General features: G+C 45.1%; 1 protein-coding gene across 3 annotated transcripts in view; it reads right to left on the reverse strand.

Moving 5' to 3' along the window:
* Nucleotides 1–404: 404 nt before the first annotated feature.
* Nucleotides 405–14,316, reverse strand: part of LOC108550442 (nuclear hormone receptor family member nhr-25) — a 15,985-nt gene continuing 2,073 nt past the window's right edge. The window contains exons 2-5 of one of the 3 annotated variants that reach the window (XM_017904362.1): nt 8,630–9,014; nt 2,401–2,478; nt 1,700–1,825; nt 405–1,627 (exon numbers count right to left, since the gene is read on the reverse strand). In XM_017904362.1, coding sequence (XP_017759851.1) covers nt 785–1,627; nt 1,700–1,825; nt 2,401–2,478; nt 8,630–8,788 — 1,206 coding nt within the window. In that variant the 5' untranslated portion in view covers nt 8,789–9,014 and the 3' untranslated portion in view covers nt 405–784. Of the gene's footprint in view, nt 1,826–2,400; nt 2,479–8,629; nt 9,031–14,316 lie in introns of all 3 variants that reach the window. The other 2 variants (XM_017904216.1, XM_017904288.1) reach the window with 2 other exon arrangements.

The raw sequence follows: 14,316 nt of genomic DNA on the forward strand, positions 1-14,316 counted from the left end.
TTGTTCGTATCTACGTACGTACTCGTTACACGTGTACGTTAGCGCGGTTATTATTTAACGTTAAACTATCACGTGGTTTTTACTGGCACTCTCTCACTCTCTCGCTCTCTCTTTCTCTCTCTCTCTCTCTCTCTCTCTCGCTCTATCTCGCATTCTCTCCCCCCCGTGCACTAGGCACGAGAGCTGAAAGGCACCGGTTAAGGCACAATCGTCCGTCTCGCTGCGAAAGGATGTATCGAGCCGATCTTCGGCCACTCCGTCAACGAACACCTGGCGAAGCTGAAGCCGGCCAAAGGGACCGTGTCGGCTAATACCGAGGGCTTGAGCAATTTTACGTCGATCCGATCGCTGATCGTAAAGTCATTCGTGCAACTCTACACGCGGCTGCTGAAAAAAAACTCTTCCGTACTTCCTACGTCACTGTCCATCCATTGCTTCGCTCTTCCATCTCTTCCTCGCTGTCATTCCTCATCGCGTGCATGTCTCTTGCTATCGTCTTCGGCATAATTTTCGCCTTGCCTCGTTCGAATCTCCAACTTTTGCTTCGTCCTCTAAAAGGACGAAGAGCGTTTTCCCTTCACCTTCGTCTCTAGCCAGGATCACCGTCTCCCAGCAAACGCTGCAACAGACGTCGTAAGTCATCTCCTCGTCCCCGTGAAAGGGGAACAATACGAGTGTCCGTGCACGGAGGAGGCTGGCACTCCGAGCAACGCCTTCGAGCGACGATTCAACACCGACCAGTCCAGTTCCTATCGAAAGCTGTCCGCGAGCTGGCCGTGCGGGGTCACGTCTTTCTAGTGAGATCGAGGGGCGGCCCCGTGTCCTGTAGCAGCTCGTTGTCCTCGCTGTCCGTCGACCTTTCCTCTTCTGTGCTACCAGTCGCCTCCACCTCCTGCCCCTCCGTCCGGCCAGCCTTCGTACTCAAATCGATCGGTTCCTCCTGTTCCGGGCCTAAGGAGCGTAGGAACGCCAGACTCTTGTCGTACGCCTCCATTTGACTCCTCTGACACCCTCTGTCAGCCTCCCTGCACTCGTCGCGCGCGCTCCTGTTGTCGTCGTCCCTCTTGGGCGACGGAGTGGATCTGGGACTGACGCTGTCACTGGAGGAACTCGTCAGGCTGGTGACCATTTGCGGCGTGCCGGTCTGGTTCACGTAAGGGACTATGAATCGCTGTTGGAACGGAAAGAAGGGAGCGTTCAGCAGCTGCATGTGAGTCAGAGCAGGGTGGAAGAACGGTGGACCTCTCCACATGGGGAACCTGGACACTTCCGGCCTGAGCAACTCGTGAGGTGCCCTGACCAGGTCCACTGGCCTCAGAAGAGGATCCTGACTCGCTCTGGTTGGGATATCTGGCGCCCTTAGCTGTGCAGGGATATCCTGTGGCCTCAGGTCGTCCCTTTTCGGGTACCTGTCCTGATGGTGCTGATGCTGATGGTGATGGTGATGGTAACTATTCGCCGTGGTGGTGGTCGTGGTGACTATACCGACCACGCTGGTGGCGCTCGTGGTGCCCGGGTTCTCGTTATTATTGTTGTTATTGTTCGCCACGTCCAGCGAGCCGAACGCCTTCTCGTACGCGGATTTTGGGTCCTTGATGAGGCGCGTTTGCGCCTGGTGGGACTGTTCCTGGAGGAGGCAGTGGATTTTGAACCAGTTCGAGCGGCGTCCGTAGCGGGAGCCCGACTTCGACATACCCACCATCAGACACTTCCTCAGCCGGCAGGCCTTGCACGCGGTGCGGTTCTTCTTGTTGATCACGCACACGCCGCCGTTCTTGCATTCGGAGATGCTGCCTAGATTGTTGTAGGTGCGCCCGAAGAACGACTGTGGAGCAGAGAATAGTTCGACGCGTGCTCGTTAGATGGATGGATTGAATCGTACCCCTGACATAGCCCGTACCGGTATGAAGCGAGAAAAGAGCGGGAGAAGGACGATGGACGAACAGTTTCAAGGGTATTTCCACGTCCAGTCGGTCGAGTTAGGATAGAAAAGTCTGCCGGGGAGATGAGACCCCGGGAAAAGTTACACGTTCACCGTACGAACGTGCACACGGTCAATCGCTTCTTACGAAAAACGCGAATTCGAACTTTCTACGAGAAACGTGAAACCAGAGACCCGTGGGTCAACACGGTCGGTACAGTGCCCGGTAATTGTAACGTGAGGATGATGCACGCGTCTGCACGCTTAAGGCTACAATTTTATTTGCATTCGCAGGTATATATATATATAAATATATATGCATACCTGGCGAGGGAAGAAAAGAGAGAGATAAAGAAAGGGGGAGAGGCAGAGATAGAGAGAGACGGGTTAAGAGCGAAAGATGCGAGAATATAAACGGCCATTGAATTTTTCCGCCGGTCTGATGATCTAAAGAGAGCAAAGGGTTCGTGGATACTGACCTTGCAACCTTCGCACGTGAAGGCCCCGAAGTGAAAACCCGCGGCCGGCTCTCCGCAGACCCTGCAGAGCTGATTCATCTGCAACAAAAAGATGCGACATGTGGTTACGGTTCGGCTAAGAAACCGAAGACGCTTAGAATGCAGCGGTGATCATGCTGCAAGCACGCGCAATATGTGCCAATCATGGAAGCGTTTCTTGCTCGTCCCCGACGATCTCCGGGTAAACGAAGAAGTCGAGGAAGAACCGGAGAAGGAAGAAGGGACGAATACGGCCATGGGGGAGGAACAGAGGAGGAAAAGAAAATTAGGAAAAGAAGGAACGAAACGGGGAAAAGAATAATAATTTCTCAGAGCAAACGATACCGGATAAGAACCTCGGACGATATCCATCGGACGGTGCTCCCGCTGCTAACGTCATTTATTTCAGCGACGATCGCGGGACACCGTTTAGCTACGTCGGATTAATCATTCGACGTTTAACCAGCTCCGGTCGATAGGACATTTGCGTATCCCGCGACGTTTCCGCGTCCAACGTTCCGCGGCTCGAACCCTCGCGGCGAGCGATTAAAAAGCCGGTACTCGCGTATCGGCACGAGCAGGGAAAAGTTTTCGATGATCCGGCGTGATTTATCGCGCGGTCGAGGAAAGGATCCGTGAATGATGGGATCGATTCGATGTATGGCGATTCCGTTCGAATCGATCGTAACGCAGACCGCCAATCACTTACGACCCGCGATCGTAAGAGTTGAGAATCTTCGTGATAGAGAGAAATGGAAATGGAGAAAGAGAGAGAGGGTCGGTCATGTGTGTTCACGCTCGAAAAGAGACGCAGTCACGGTAAAAAGGGGACCTTTTCTTGCCTTCTCTCTGGAGGTTGCAAGAAGAGTCGAGGATTCGGTTGCGAGACCGTGTTCCTATTAAAACCTAGTTAGCCAGTCATTACGGGCTGCAGCGTGTAGAACGCACAGGTTCAAGACGCGACGATCCGACGAGAAAGGATGACCGGCACGGGAAAGGTAAAATCGTACGTGGACTGGAGAATGTGCATGCGATACGAAAAGAATCGTTTATGCTCTCTGAGAGACATCGAAAGCCTATCGATTTTGGCGAGTATCTTTCTTGTGGGAAATTCAATTGTGCCGGTGTTTGTGGAAGTGGTGGAAATTTACTCGTTTTAAAATAACTAAATATTTCTCGACTAGTCCAGGTAATGAATACACCTTCCCACAGAATTCACGAAAAGAAATGTACCTTTTCGAATACCAAAATAAACATTTATCATTTCCCAATTGTCTTAAGTCCCTCGTGGGAAATTCATTTTAAAATAATTAAATATTCCTCGACTAATCCAGGTAACGAATCTTCTTCCCACAGAATTCACGGAAAGAAATACACTTTTCCCAATACCCCAATAAACATTTGTCATTTCCCAACTATCTTACATCTCTCGTGGGAAATTCACGTACCAATTGTGCCGGTGTTTATAGAAGTGGTTAAAATTCGTTCATTTTAAAATAACTAAATATTACTCGACTAATCCAGATAATGAATACTTCTTCCCACAGAATTCACGAAAAGAAATACACTTTTCCCAATACCCCAATAAACATTTGTCATTTCCCAACTATCTTACATCTCTCGTGGGAAATTCACGTACCAATTGTGCCGGTGTTTATAGAAGTGGTTAAAATTCGTTCATTTTAAAATAACTAAATTTTACTTGACTAATCGAGGTAATGAATACTTCTTCCCACAGAATTCACGAAAAGAAATACACTTTTCCGAATACCTCAATGAACATTTGTCATTTCCCAACTATCTTACATCTCTCGTGGGAAATTCACGTACCAATTGTGCCGGTGTTTATAGAAGTGGTTAAAATTCGTTCATTTTAAAATAACTAAATATTCCTCGACTAATCCAGATAATGAATACTTCTTCCCACAAAATTCACAAAAAGAAATATACTTATTCCAATACCCCAAATATACATTTGCCATTTCCCAACTATGCTACGTCACAGAGCAAACTACTTTTGCCATTAACAGTTGCTCAATCTCGCGTCGAGCGGGTTACAGTATCCAAGAAATAATTAAAAAACTCGAAGAAAGTACTCGCTCGCGAAAATTTCGAAACTTCTTAACGAACTGTTCTCGGGAGAGGGAATATCGTGCGTAGACCCACACTTGTCGAGGTAACTCGCGGAAGAATCGTACTACCGTAAATTCCCTCGTCGCGATGAAGGGTGTACCTATTTATCTATTTATCCAGTTAACGATTTCGCAAATGAAAAGGCAACAGTCGATGCAAAGGGAACGTTCGTCATATTACGTCAATGCGTACTCGCGAGCCAAGAGCGGAGTTCTCGGAACGGCTGGGGCCAAAGGTGGACGTTTCGAAATATTTTTAGAATTCGATTTCCTTTTTTTTCTTTTTTCCCTTCAACGAACGGTACGCGTATCGACTACATGGCAATATCGCGCGCGAGATCGAGGCGATCCAGAGGAGCGCGATCGACGTTCTGCTCGGAAGGATCTGAACCATCTTTTGCCTAGACACTGCGTGTCCGTGATAGTTCGAGACACGGAATGCAATGTGGTAATCGCTTACGCGTGAAAAGGCGGCTTGACGAGCTGGACGAGATGATCGACAGTGAACAGGGATTAAGAAAAGTAATTAGAGGATCGGATGCTAAGAGAAGCTGACGCGTTGTTTCCATCACGCTGTGTTTACGATCCGCGCGATTTCCTCGTGAAAGAGCAAACTGAATCGTGCAGCTTTTCACGAACGAGATAATAGTATCCGTCGTCTTCTGTTGGCAGACCAGAAAAGCCTGTCGAAGAGGTGCCATTCGGGACCAATTCTTGCGCGAGCTTCGAGAAAAAGGTACTTATACCGCAAACACGTCTAGGTATCTTTACGTCGTTCTCGTCGTTTTAATTGGCACTTGTTGAATTTACATTGAGGAGTTATTTTTTCCAAACACGATAATGGCATTTTCCCATTTCACTTTTAGGTCAGTGATTCTGAATGACATCACGGTATTTCATACTTCTATACTGAGTCATAGTCGCATGCTTATCAGTCGCAAATTTCGAGATATTTTCAGTTTCAGATCAGATTCTTCTGGTTTGTTGAATTAAGAATTTCCTTAAATACTTTTTTCTAAATAATTGGAGAAATTAGATCTCTAAAACTGTCTATAGGATTAAATTCCGTGAATGAAGCTATAAAGATAATTATAATATCGTCTCCTATTTTATAAATAAATTCTGAAGAATATTTTTCAATCGCGTTACGTATATTTTTATATCCAAAACTCTACTTTCGAACTGCTTGAAAATAAAATAATAAAATAATAAACATTCCGAAATGTCTAAGACCCTCAACGCTATTAATCGTAGAAATCCTAAGAGTGTATCAATTTTTATTATTTTCAAAAACTATAATTTTCCTAAAATATAATATTTACACATTGTATACATTATGAATCTTACAATATTCTGTAAATTCTATTTATACAATATATACATAATAGAGTGGTATTAAAACGGAGTATCTAGCATAGCCTAAACGACCGTCTCCAATATCTTGATTAAAAATTCTGCATTCAGTCTATCTATTTATCTATTCCTATTTTAATTATAATTATTTCACGTTAACCCTGTTGAAGATTTTCACACTTTTCATACTAGGTATTTATTATTAAGAATGCATGCTTATTATAGCACGAACGTTCCTCATTTCACGTATCTTTTACCACCATTCAAGATTCCAAAATACAACTATTATCAATTACCCCTTTCCAACATTTTTCTTAATGGTATCACCAATTTTTCAACACCTTCCAATTCAACACTACCCCATCTACCAGTCATTTAATCACCGTACTAAGTTTATTATCAATCCAGCCAAGGATTTAACAGCTCCAGCTACTCGGGGTGTTCTCCAAAGCTGAAAGTTCCCTGTCGCGTATCAAAAATGATTTCCCGTTCCAGCGGGTCGCGTATCTGGGTGAGAGGGCTGATGGTTTCTTGTGGGAACGGTCTGCAAAAGCGCAGCCTGCTAAAAAAGGTTAAACGTCCAACAGATGACGCGGCTGTGTCACCTCGCTTCTAATCCTCTGCACTCGGCCGCACTGCAACGGAACTAAATAATGTCCGCCGTGTCTCTCGATGGCCTCTCCTCTCTCCTCTCGTCCCATCGCTCCGCGTTCCGTTGTTCACGCGGCGAGAACACACGAACCCTGCACCGTCCGTCGACGACCGTCGCGCGATATTCGACCTCTGGTTCCGACCGCTTAATCGCGCACCCGCATCCGCGGGGACGACGTCTCATTAAGTGACGCGCGAAGGTAATGCCGATGACGAATGGCACTCGACGAAGAAATGAAAGTAGCGTGCCAACCGGGGATATATTTTTCCCCGCGTTACACGGCTGATGATTCGCCTTTACGCCGTGGCGCGCACGCACGCTTCACGCCGCGTTTTTTCCGCCCCGACGCTCCGCTCGCAAACGCGGGCCCGCTGGAACAACCGAGCCTTTATCCTCTTCTTGCCGTTTCCGAAGCATGGAAATGGCAGCAGAGGATAGTTTGAGTAATTGACTGGCAGCTTTAATGGGTAATTGCCGCGCGAGGGTTGAAGGCGCAGATGTAAATAAAGCAATGGCTCGATGCATGAATTCCTCTGTGTTCTTTAGGGTTCCGGATGAATGGGTATTGAACAATATTTCCGTGAATTTTCAGTTAATTTGGTTAATCGTAAAGGGATGCACAGGGAAGCTTGAAATGGAATATGTTTGAATAGAATATTTGATAGGAATTTTTATAATTATTTTAGTATTAGTTTAGAATGGTTAAAAATCACCCTGGTTTATACAATTAGATGAAAAGACATCTTATGTTATTGGTGAAGAATAAATTTCTTCTCCAATATTTTGCAGGAAGGCTCTTTTCATTTTACTGAATATATATTTTAGAAGATGAAGAATAAACAAAAATTTGGAAATCATTACTTTCTTCATTTTTACCGGTAAGAGTACGTGACATGAATGCAGGACATGAATAGATGACATGAGTACAGAGCATGAATGATCTTTACCAAAGTTTAGGATGATTGGAAATCACCCTGGTATATACAATTGGATACAGAGACATGTTATATTATTGGTGAAGAACAAATTTCTTCTCCAATATTTTGCAGGAAGGCTCTTTTCATTTTACTGAATATATATTTTAGAAGATGAAGAATAAACAAAAATTTGGAAATCATTACTTTCTTCATTTTTACCGGTAAGAGTACGTGACATGAATGCAGGACATGAATAGATGACATGAGTACAGAGCATGAATGATCTTTACCAAGGGAATTTAAAAATTAGTTGGAATTGTTAATTTTTGATTTTGCAATGATTGAAGAACTTTTAATTAGGGGGAGAGAGATGTATGTACTATTTGTCAATACAGGATTTTGACAACTAGCTTCATCTTCCAAATTAATCTCCTCGACTAATATTATCTAAATAACTAAGTATACTACATTTAAATACTTCTTAGTACGAAAACAAGGGGGTTGAAACAAGTTACTTCCTATTCTAAAACGAGAAAGTAAAAGTATATAGGTTGTATATCCGGCAGTAAATCAATTCGTGTGAAGTATTTTCCCCTTTATAGCTTATCTTTAGTCAAAGTCTTCGATTATGCTTTATATCTTCATTTTTGTATCCCTCCTCGTCATTACACAATTATATATAACGACGTTGGCGATTCACCGTCGCCGATCATTTTTACACGATCTTGCACGTTGAATCGCATACGTGATCGAGCTGAAAAATTCACGAATCACTCCGATAAACTGCGCACGCTTCTTCAAACAACCTTGTACAGAACGTGTTTTATTCGCGAGTCCGCGGGAATTATGGCAAAAAGCAGCGATTTAAATCAATACCAGCGAGCTACAACCGCCGACACGAAGAATGATCAAACCCGCCATAATACCATTACACACCGTATGCTAACCCGTATCACCCTACATACCACGCTCTCTCCCCACTGATTTACATAAAACGGAATAAAAAATCGACCGACCCCCGATACAAATGACCGAAACTCAACACGCATCGGCCGACTCGACAACACGAACGACACACCGCGTCCAGTTCAAGGAAGAAAGATGCGAATAAAAAAGGAGGAAAGGGAAATAAAGAGAAAAAGGGAAGCAAAACTCACCACGTCGGTGTTGGCCGCTGCCGTGGCGATCGTCGACGTAGGCGTCCACCACCCTGCGGTGGCGGATGTCGTACTTGTAATGACACCAACACCCGTTGCTACAGGGATGGATCCGCTCCCAGCCAATCCTGCCGAGCTCGACAAATCGCCCACGTCCATTCGATGTTCTTTAATCTCTCGATGCAAACCGTTCGCGCCGGTCCCTCGAGCCGTCTGTTCCGTGTTCGATGTCGCGACCCAACATTTTCGTGCGTGTCTTACAAGCGCCGCTCGCCGTCGAAAATTTCCTGGGGCACCGCGGATTCTCACGGTCCCCGGTGAAACCGGGACCACCGGGCCGCTGCGTCGATCCCTCTTCGATACCTTTTCCTCGATTCTGCGTCAACTGCAACCACCGTCGGCTATTCGAATCGCGTTTTAATCTCTCCACGTGCCGCCGATCTCCGATCGCGGTGTCACAGTGTTCGCGGTGGTTCTGTGTCGTGACACGTGATGGAAGATGCTTTGGTTCGGATTGCTTCGATGAAAGGGTGTCGAGCAGCGAAGAATTCGAGCTAAAAACATGCGTCTTCCTCGTTCCGGTTGTTCCGTGGTGATTCGATTGATGACTCGCTGATCGAGATTTTAATTTTCGAGATCTTGGTGAAAGACTACGGTGTACATGATCGCTTTGTCTTAAGGCGTCCCAGACGTTTGGAACCCTAGCATGAAACCGATTTAGACAGTTGACAGCTGTCAAGTGTTTATTCTTCCTTGACTCTCGGTGTTTCAGTGTTATTCTCTGCCACGTTCGCACGAAACAGGTCGAGACTTATGTTTTACCATGGTTCCAGACATCGGACAGGAAGCATTTGCTCTATAATTGTATTATATTTCTTAGTTAAAATTACTGTTTCACTGAGTACGTGTGCACTGTGTTTTTTAACGTTAAATTTACGACAGATCTCAATCTAGATTATTGATTTATACTGAATAGATCACGAGTATCTCTATAGTGGTCATCTTCTGAGATATTTCTAAGGTTTCGACTGAAAAAACTTTTTCTCCCGTCGAGTTATCGAGAGAAGATATATCGGGAAGATTGCTCGCGAGGAGCAGAAACTTTCTGGTAAAAATAATTGGAAGTGCAAAGAGTTTAACGAAGAAAACGTACAATCGGAAACATGATAATTAACTCCTCAACGGTTACTTCATACTCCCGCCTTAACAACCTGAACGTACGTCGATTTTTACTGTTATCCAATTAACCAGCGATGTCACACCTGCATTCCATTTTCTACAGTCGGAAATTTCAAAATTCACCGAGAAGAAAATATTCTAACCTCGAAGGTTCAAGGAAAAAGGAAACAAGGAGTAACCTTAATGGCGCGTCGTCCATTTTAAATCCCCGAGATAATCGCGCGGATCGAAAAGGAACGCGACGATTCGGGGAATCTTCATTAACTCGATCGAAAGGCCGGGCAGAATTTCCCTCATTCCTTCGAAAACGAAAGCGAGTAGAATTGCATCGAGGTGGCGCGCTTCCGGCGACCAAAACCGTCCGTGGCCGCCATTTCTTGCGCGGACCTCGTCGAGATAACATGTCGTGTTTACAGCGGTGTGACGCCATTACCATGTTAACGGAGCCCGCCTCGCAAGAGACGCATAAATACGAGCGCTAATTACGGCTCCGACCACGTATTAATTTCATCCGTGCGCGGGAACCGAACCCGTGTACGCCTGGTGAACCGCGACGCGTGCGAGCCTGCCCGCGCTTCCGATTAACGAGATTTCGTTCCCGATGCTGTTTAAAAGAGGAATCGAGTCCTCGAGACCGACCAGTGCCACGATTTCTTTCTGCAGAACGAAACGAGTGGAATTTCGCGTCAGGACACTCCGATCCTTCATGATGGAAGCGCTATCTTCGTCAATGTGGAGGCTTCTTGAGTGTAAAACAGGGTTATGATATAGCATACGATGATACCTCGACGATTTAGTGACAGTTCGAAAGGGTAAGTGATTTAGATGGATCTCAAAATGACGTTATTTAGATGGGTGAACTAATCTTATGATCACTGGTCATTATTGGCCGAATTCGCTGACAGCTACTAGGGTCTGTGATAGCAGTGAAGGTGTCAAAATAGAGTCTCATGAAAAATTAAGATTGAACGACCTGGATAATCGTTTTGCAACTTTCGATTGAGCACCCTGCCATAAATATTGTCCCTTTCGTCCCTGATTTGGGAACATACGATTGAAGACCCTGTCATCAACATTGTCCATATCGTCCCTGATTTGGCAACTTTCGATTGAAAACCCTGTCATCAACATTGTCCATATCGTCCCTGATTTTTCAACTTTCGATTGAGGATTCTGTCATCAACATTATCCTTTCGTCCCTGATTTTCTAACTTTCCATTGAAGGTCCTGTCATCGATATTGTCCCTTTCGTGCCTGATTTGACAATTTCTGCTGATAAAATGGACGCATAATTGATTTTCTTATTCTCTTTCCTATCTACAATTTACATAGCTCATTCTGTCAATGAAATAACCGATATTTATATCAATATCGTACGATTTCTGTAAAATTCGACGACGCAGGGAACTTTTACCACCAAAACGGAACCAATTTCAAGCGCAGAGAATCGCGCAAGACGATTCTCTGTCGAGGAAAAACACGGTACCGGAAATGCCACTGACTTCCGTCGATCTGACAACGAACAGGGCTCGTTATCTACCATGGAACACGAAGAAGGAACAAATTACATACACGTTACTGAAAGATCGGAGAATTTTAATTAAGTGGCCAAGGAACTTCGCCAGGATCGATTTGCAGCCATCGCTGGATGACGCGATCCGATCGAGGAAGCAGGAGGAAAATTTCGAGTGATGCATGGACCGGGAAGAGACGTTCCGTTTCGTTTCTTTTTTCCCTTCCTTCTCCCTCGTCCGCTAGTCGTGATTCAGAAAATGGCCATCGCGAGATATCGAACCGATCGGAACAGCGAACCGTGTAACGGCGAAACACTGCGGGGATCGCGGGACTCCGTGATGCCGGTAAATTTTATCGCGTAGACGTCTTCCTTAAATAATGACAAATTAATTAAGGTGCCGTATCGCTGGCGCGGAAGACCGGTTTACACGGAGCGTATCGTCGCCTCCGCGCGGCTCCTATAAATCCCGGTTTCTACGGGCCAACGTTCCCGTTTACTGCGGGAAATATAACGCGACAAAACGAATTTCCACGATCGTTGCAACGGGCCGTGCAGGAAATTGTAATATTATTTCAATTTAACGACGAGACGCCGGCGGAATCAGCGGCTGGCAAATGGCTTGTAATTTCGCGATCCCTTCCGCGCGATAATTGATCCGATCGTTAAATCGTTACGCGAAATTCACGATTCCACGACATGGGTGTAGTTCATTATCGACTCTCTGGATTCGACTTCGACATCGCGTTTCTAATGGCAAGGAATTCGAGGATCGTCGGGATCTATGACGCTGAACGTCGCTCGATGATCCATTTCAGACATGATCAGCTTCGTTCGATCAATCACGGCTGATCGTAATTGATTCAAAAATATTGGAATTTTGAAGCTGTTACTTTATTTAACTCTTTGACTGCCACGCCGAAATCACACGATTCGCTCGGGACGCCACGGGAGTATTTTTATTATTCGAAGCCTTGTAATGGAAAAATAATAATAAATTGGTGATATAAGGCAACACTCTTACCCAATGAAGCGTTTGTCTTATTGGCAGTCACGGGTGACCACTAGTGGCGCCTTGGTAACGGTTGACAGTCTATTTACTGTCAATTTTCACTCAATTTTTGCAATTGTAAGTAGTTCGAACGCTCTGGTCACCAATGACCTGTCACTGTGGCGTCACAGAAACAATGGCCTGTCATATATGACCAACGTGGCAGTCAAAGCGTCAACTGCAAAGAGAACCACGATGACCTGTCATTCCCCGATTTCGATACTCTCGACTCCTCGAGACGAAAATTTCTTTTGATCACGTGAAATAGACCATAACGATAACTAACACATAGCACATAGCCCTATTATCCCGCCATCTTTAACTCTTTGACTGCCACGCTGAAATCACACGTTTCGCTCAGGGCACCATGGAAGTATTTTTATTATTTGAAGCATATAATGGAAAAATAATAATAAATTGGTGATATACGACAACATTCCTACCCAATGAAGCGTTTATCTTATTCACAATCACGGGTGACCACCGGTGGCGCCTTGGTAACGGTTGACAGTCTACTTACTGTCAATTTTCACACAATTTTCGCAATTGTGAGTAGTTCAAACGCTCTGGTCACCTATGACCTGTCACCGTGGCGTCACAGAAACCGTGGTCTGTCATATATGACCAACGTGGCAGTCAAAGTGTCAACGATTATTACCTCAAACATGGATCTAATGCTACTATTCGCCGCGATGATTATCGCGTAATCCCCTCACTGTGGATTTTTCGCGCCTAAAACGGTGTATCTTACAACTCCCATGCCGGTGCATCTAAATCGAGTAATTCCACTTTGAATCGCAGTTAGAAGGAACCCGACGAACAGGCTGGATTCCACGGATTAATCGACGTCTACGTGCCTTTGATAGCTCGACGAACAAACGCGAAAATTCGCGTCTAATCCGTGCAACAAGGCTATTCAAATGACCGAGAGAGGCTTCCACTGAGAGCTCGTTTTCGCGGAATTGTACGTCGTTTCGAATCATAAAGGAGGTGCAAGGGGTAAGACAGAAAAGACGGAATACAAGGCTCGCGCGCGATTCGCAGAATATTTTCAGCGACGATTCCCCGCGGGATCGGACCAAGAACAGAGAGGCTCTCGCAACGTTACCACGAGCGCAACAAGTTTGCAGTCCTTGAAATAATCGCTCTTTTACCCGCACAAGCGTTACCGCGTGTATGCAAACGTAATACATCGCGTCACTCTTTAGAAGACCGCCTGGCAAGCTGGATTAGCAGCATCGCACAATCCGTGTCCGAGAGGGACTAAAACCGACCAGGCCTCGTCGACAGCGAGCTATTCCGATTACTCAAACCACGGACACTGAACGTTCATCGCGAGGGAACACGTTATGATCCGACATTTTGCACGGGACCATTCGCGACACGGTATTTCTACCTTTACGAAGATGGATTTATCGAACTATATATCGAGATCTATTATTACATCTATTGTAAATCTATTATCCCCGATGCATCCTCCAGGGTATTAAGAATAAGAAATCCTCGAAAATATTGAGAATAAAAATAAGAAAGGAATGATACTGGGAATAGAAAATCTGCGATGAAAAGGAAACGTCGAATCTCTGCGGAATCGAAAGAAGAGTTGAAAAATAGCGAGAAACAGCAGGAAGATCGAAGGATCGACACGGATATCGATACCGTGACTTCGATATCTGATCGAGGAGGAAATAGAAATATGGAAGAAATCGTTCACCAAATCAGGAATACGGGTCCAACGCGAACGGAGTCAGACACACGACGCGTAAAGGCCTATCTATTATATCATCTTCGTTTCATCCTCGAAGATACTGAGAATAAGAAATCCTCGAAAGCACTGAGAATAAAAATAAGAAAGAAATGATACCGAGAATAAAAATAAGAAAGAAATGATACCGAGAATAGAAAATCTATGATAGAAAAGGGACGTCAAATTTTTGCTGAACC

Source organism: Eufriesea mexicana, unplaced genomic scaffold (assembly GCF_001483705.2).
Source record: "Eufriesea mexicana isolate 0111107269 unplaced genomic scaffold, ASM148370v2 scaffold47447484, whole genome shotgun sequence".
In the NCBI taxonomy this organism is placed as follows: Eukaryota; Metazoa; Arthropoda; class Insecta; order Hymenoptera; family Apidae; genus Eufriesea; species Eufriesea mexicana.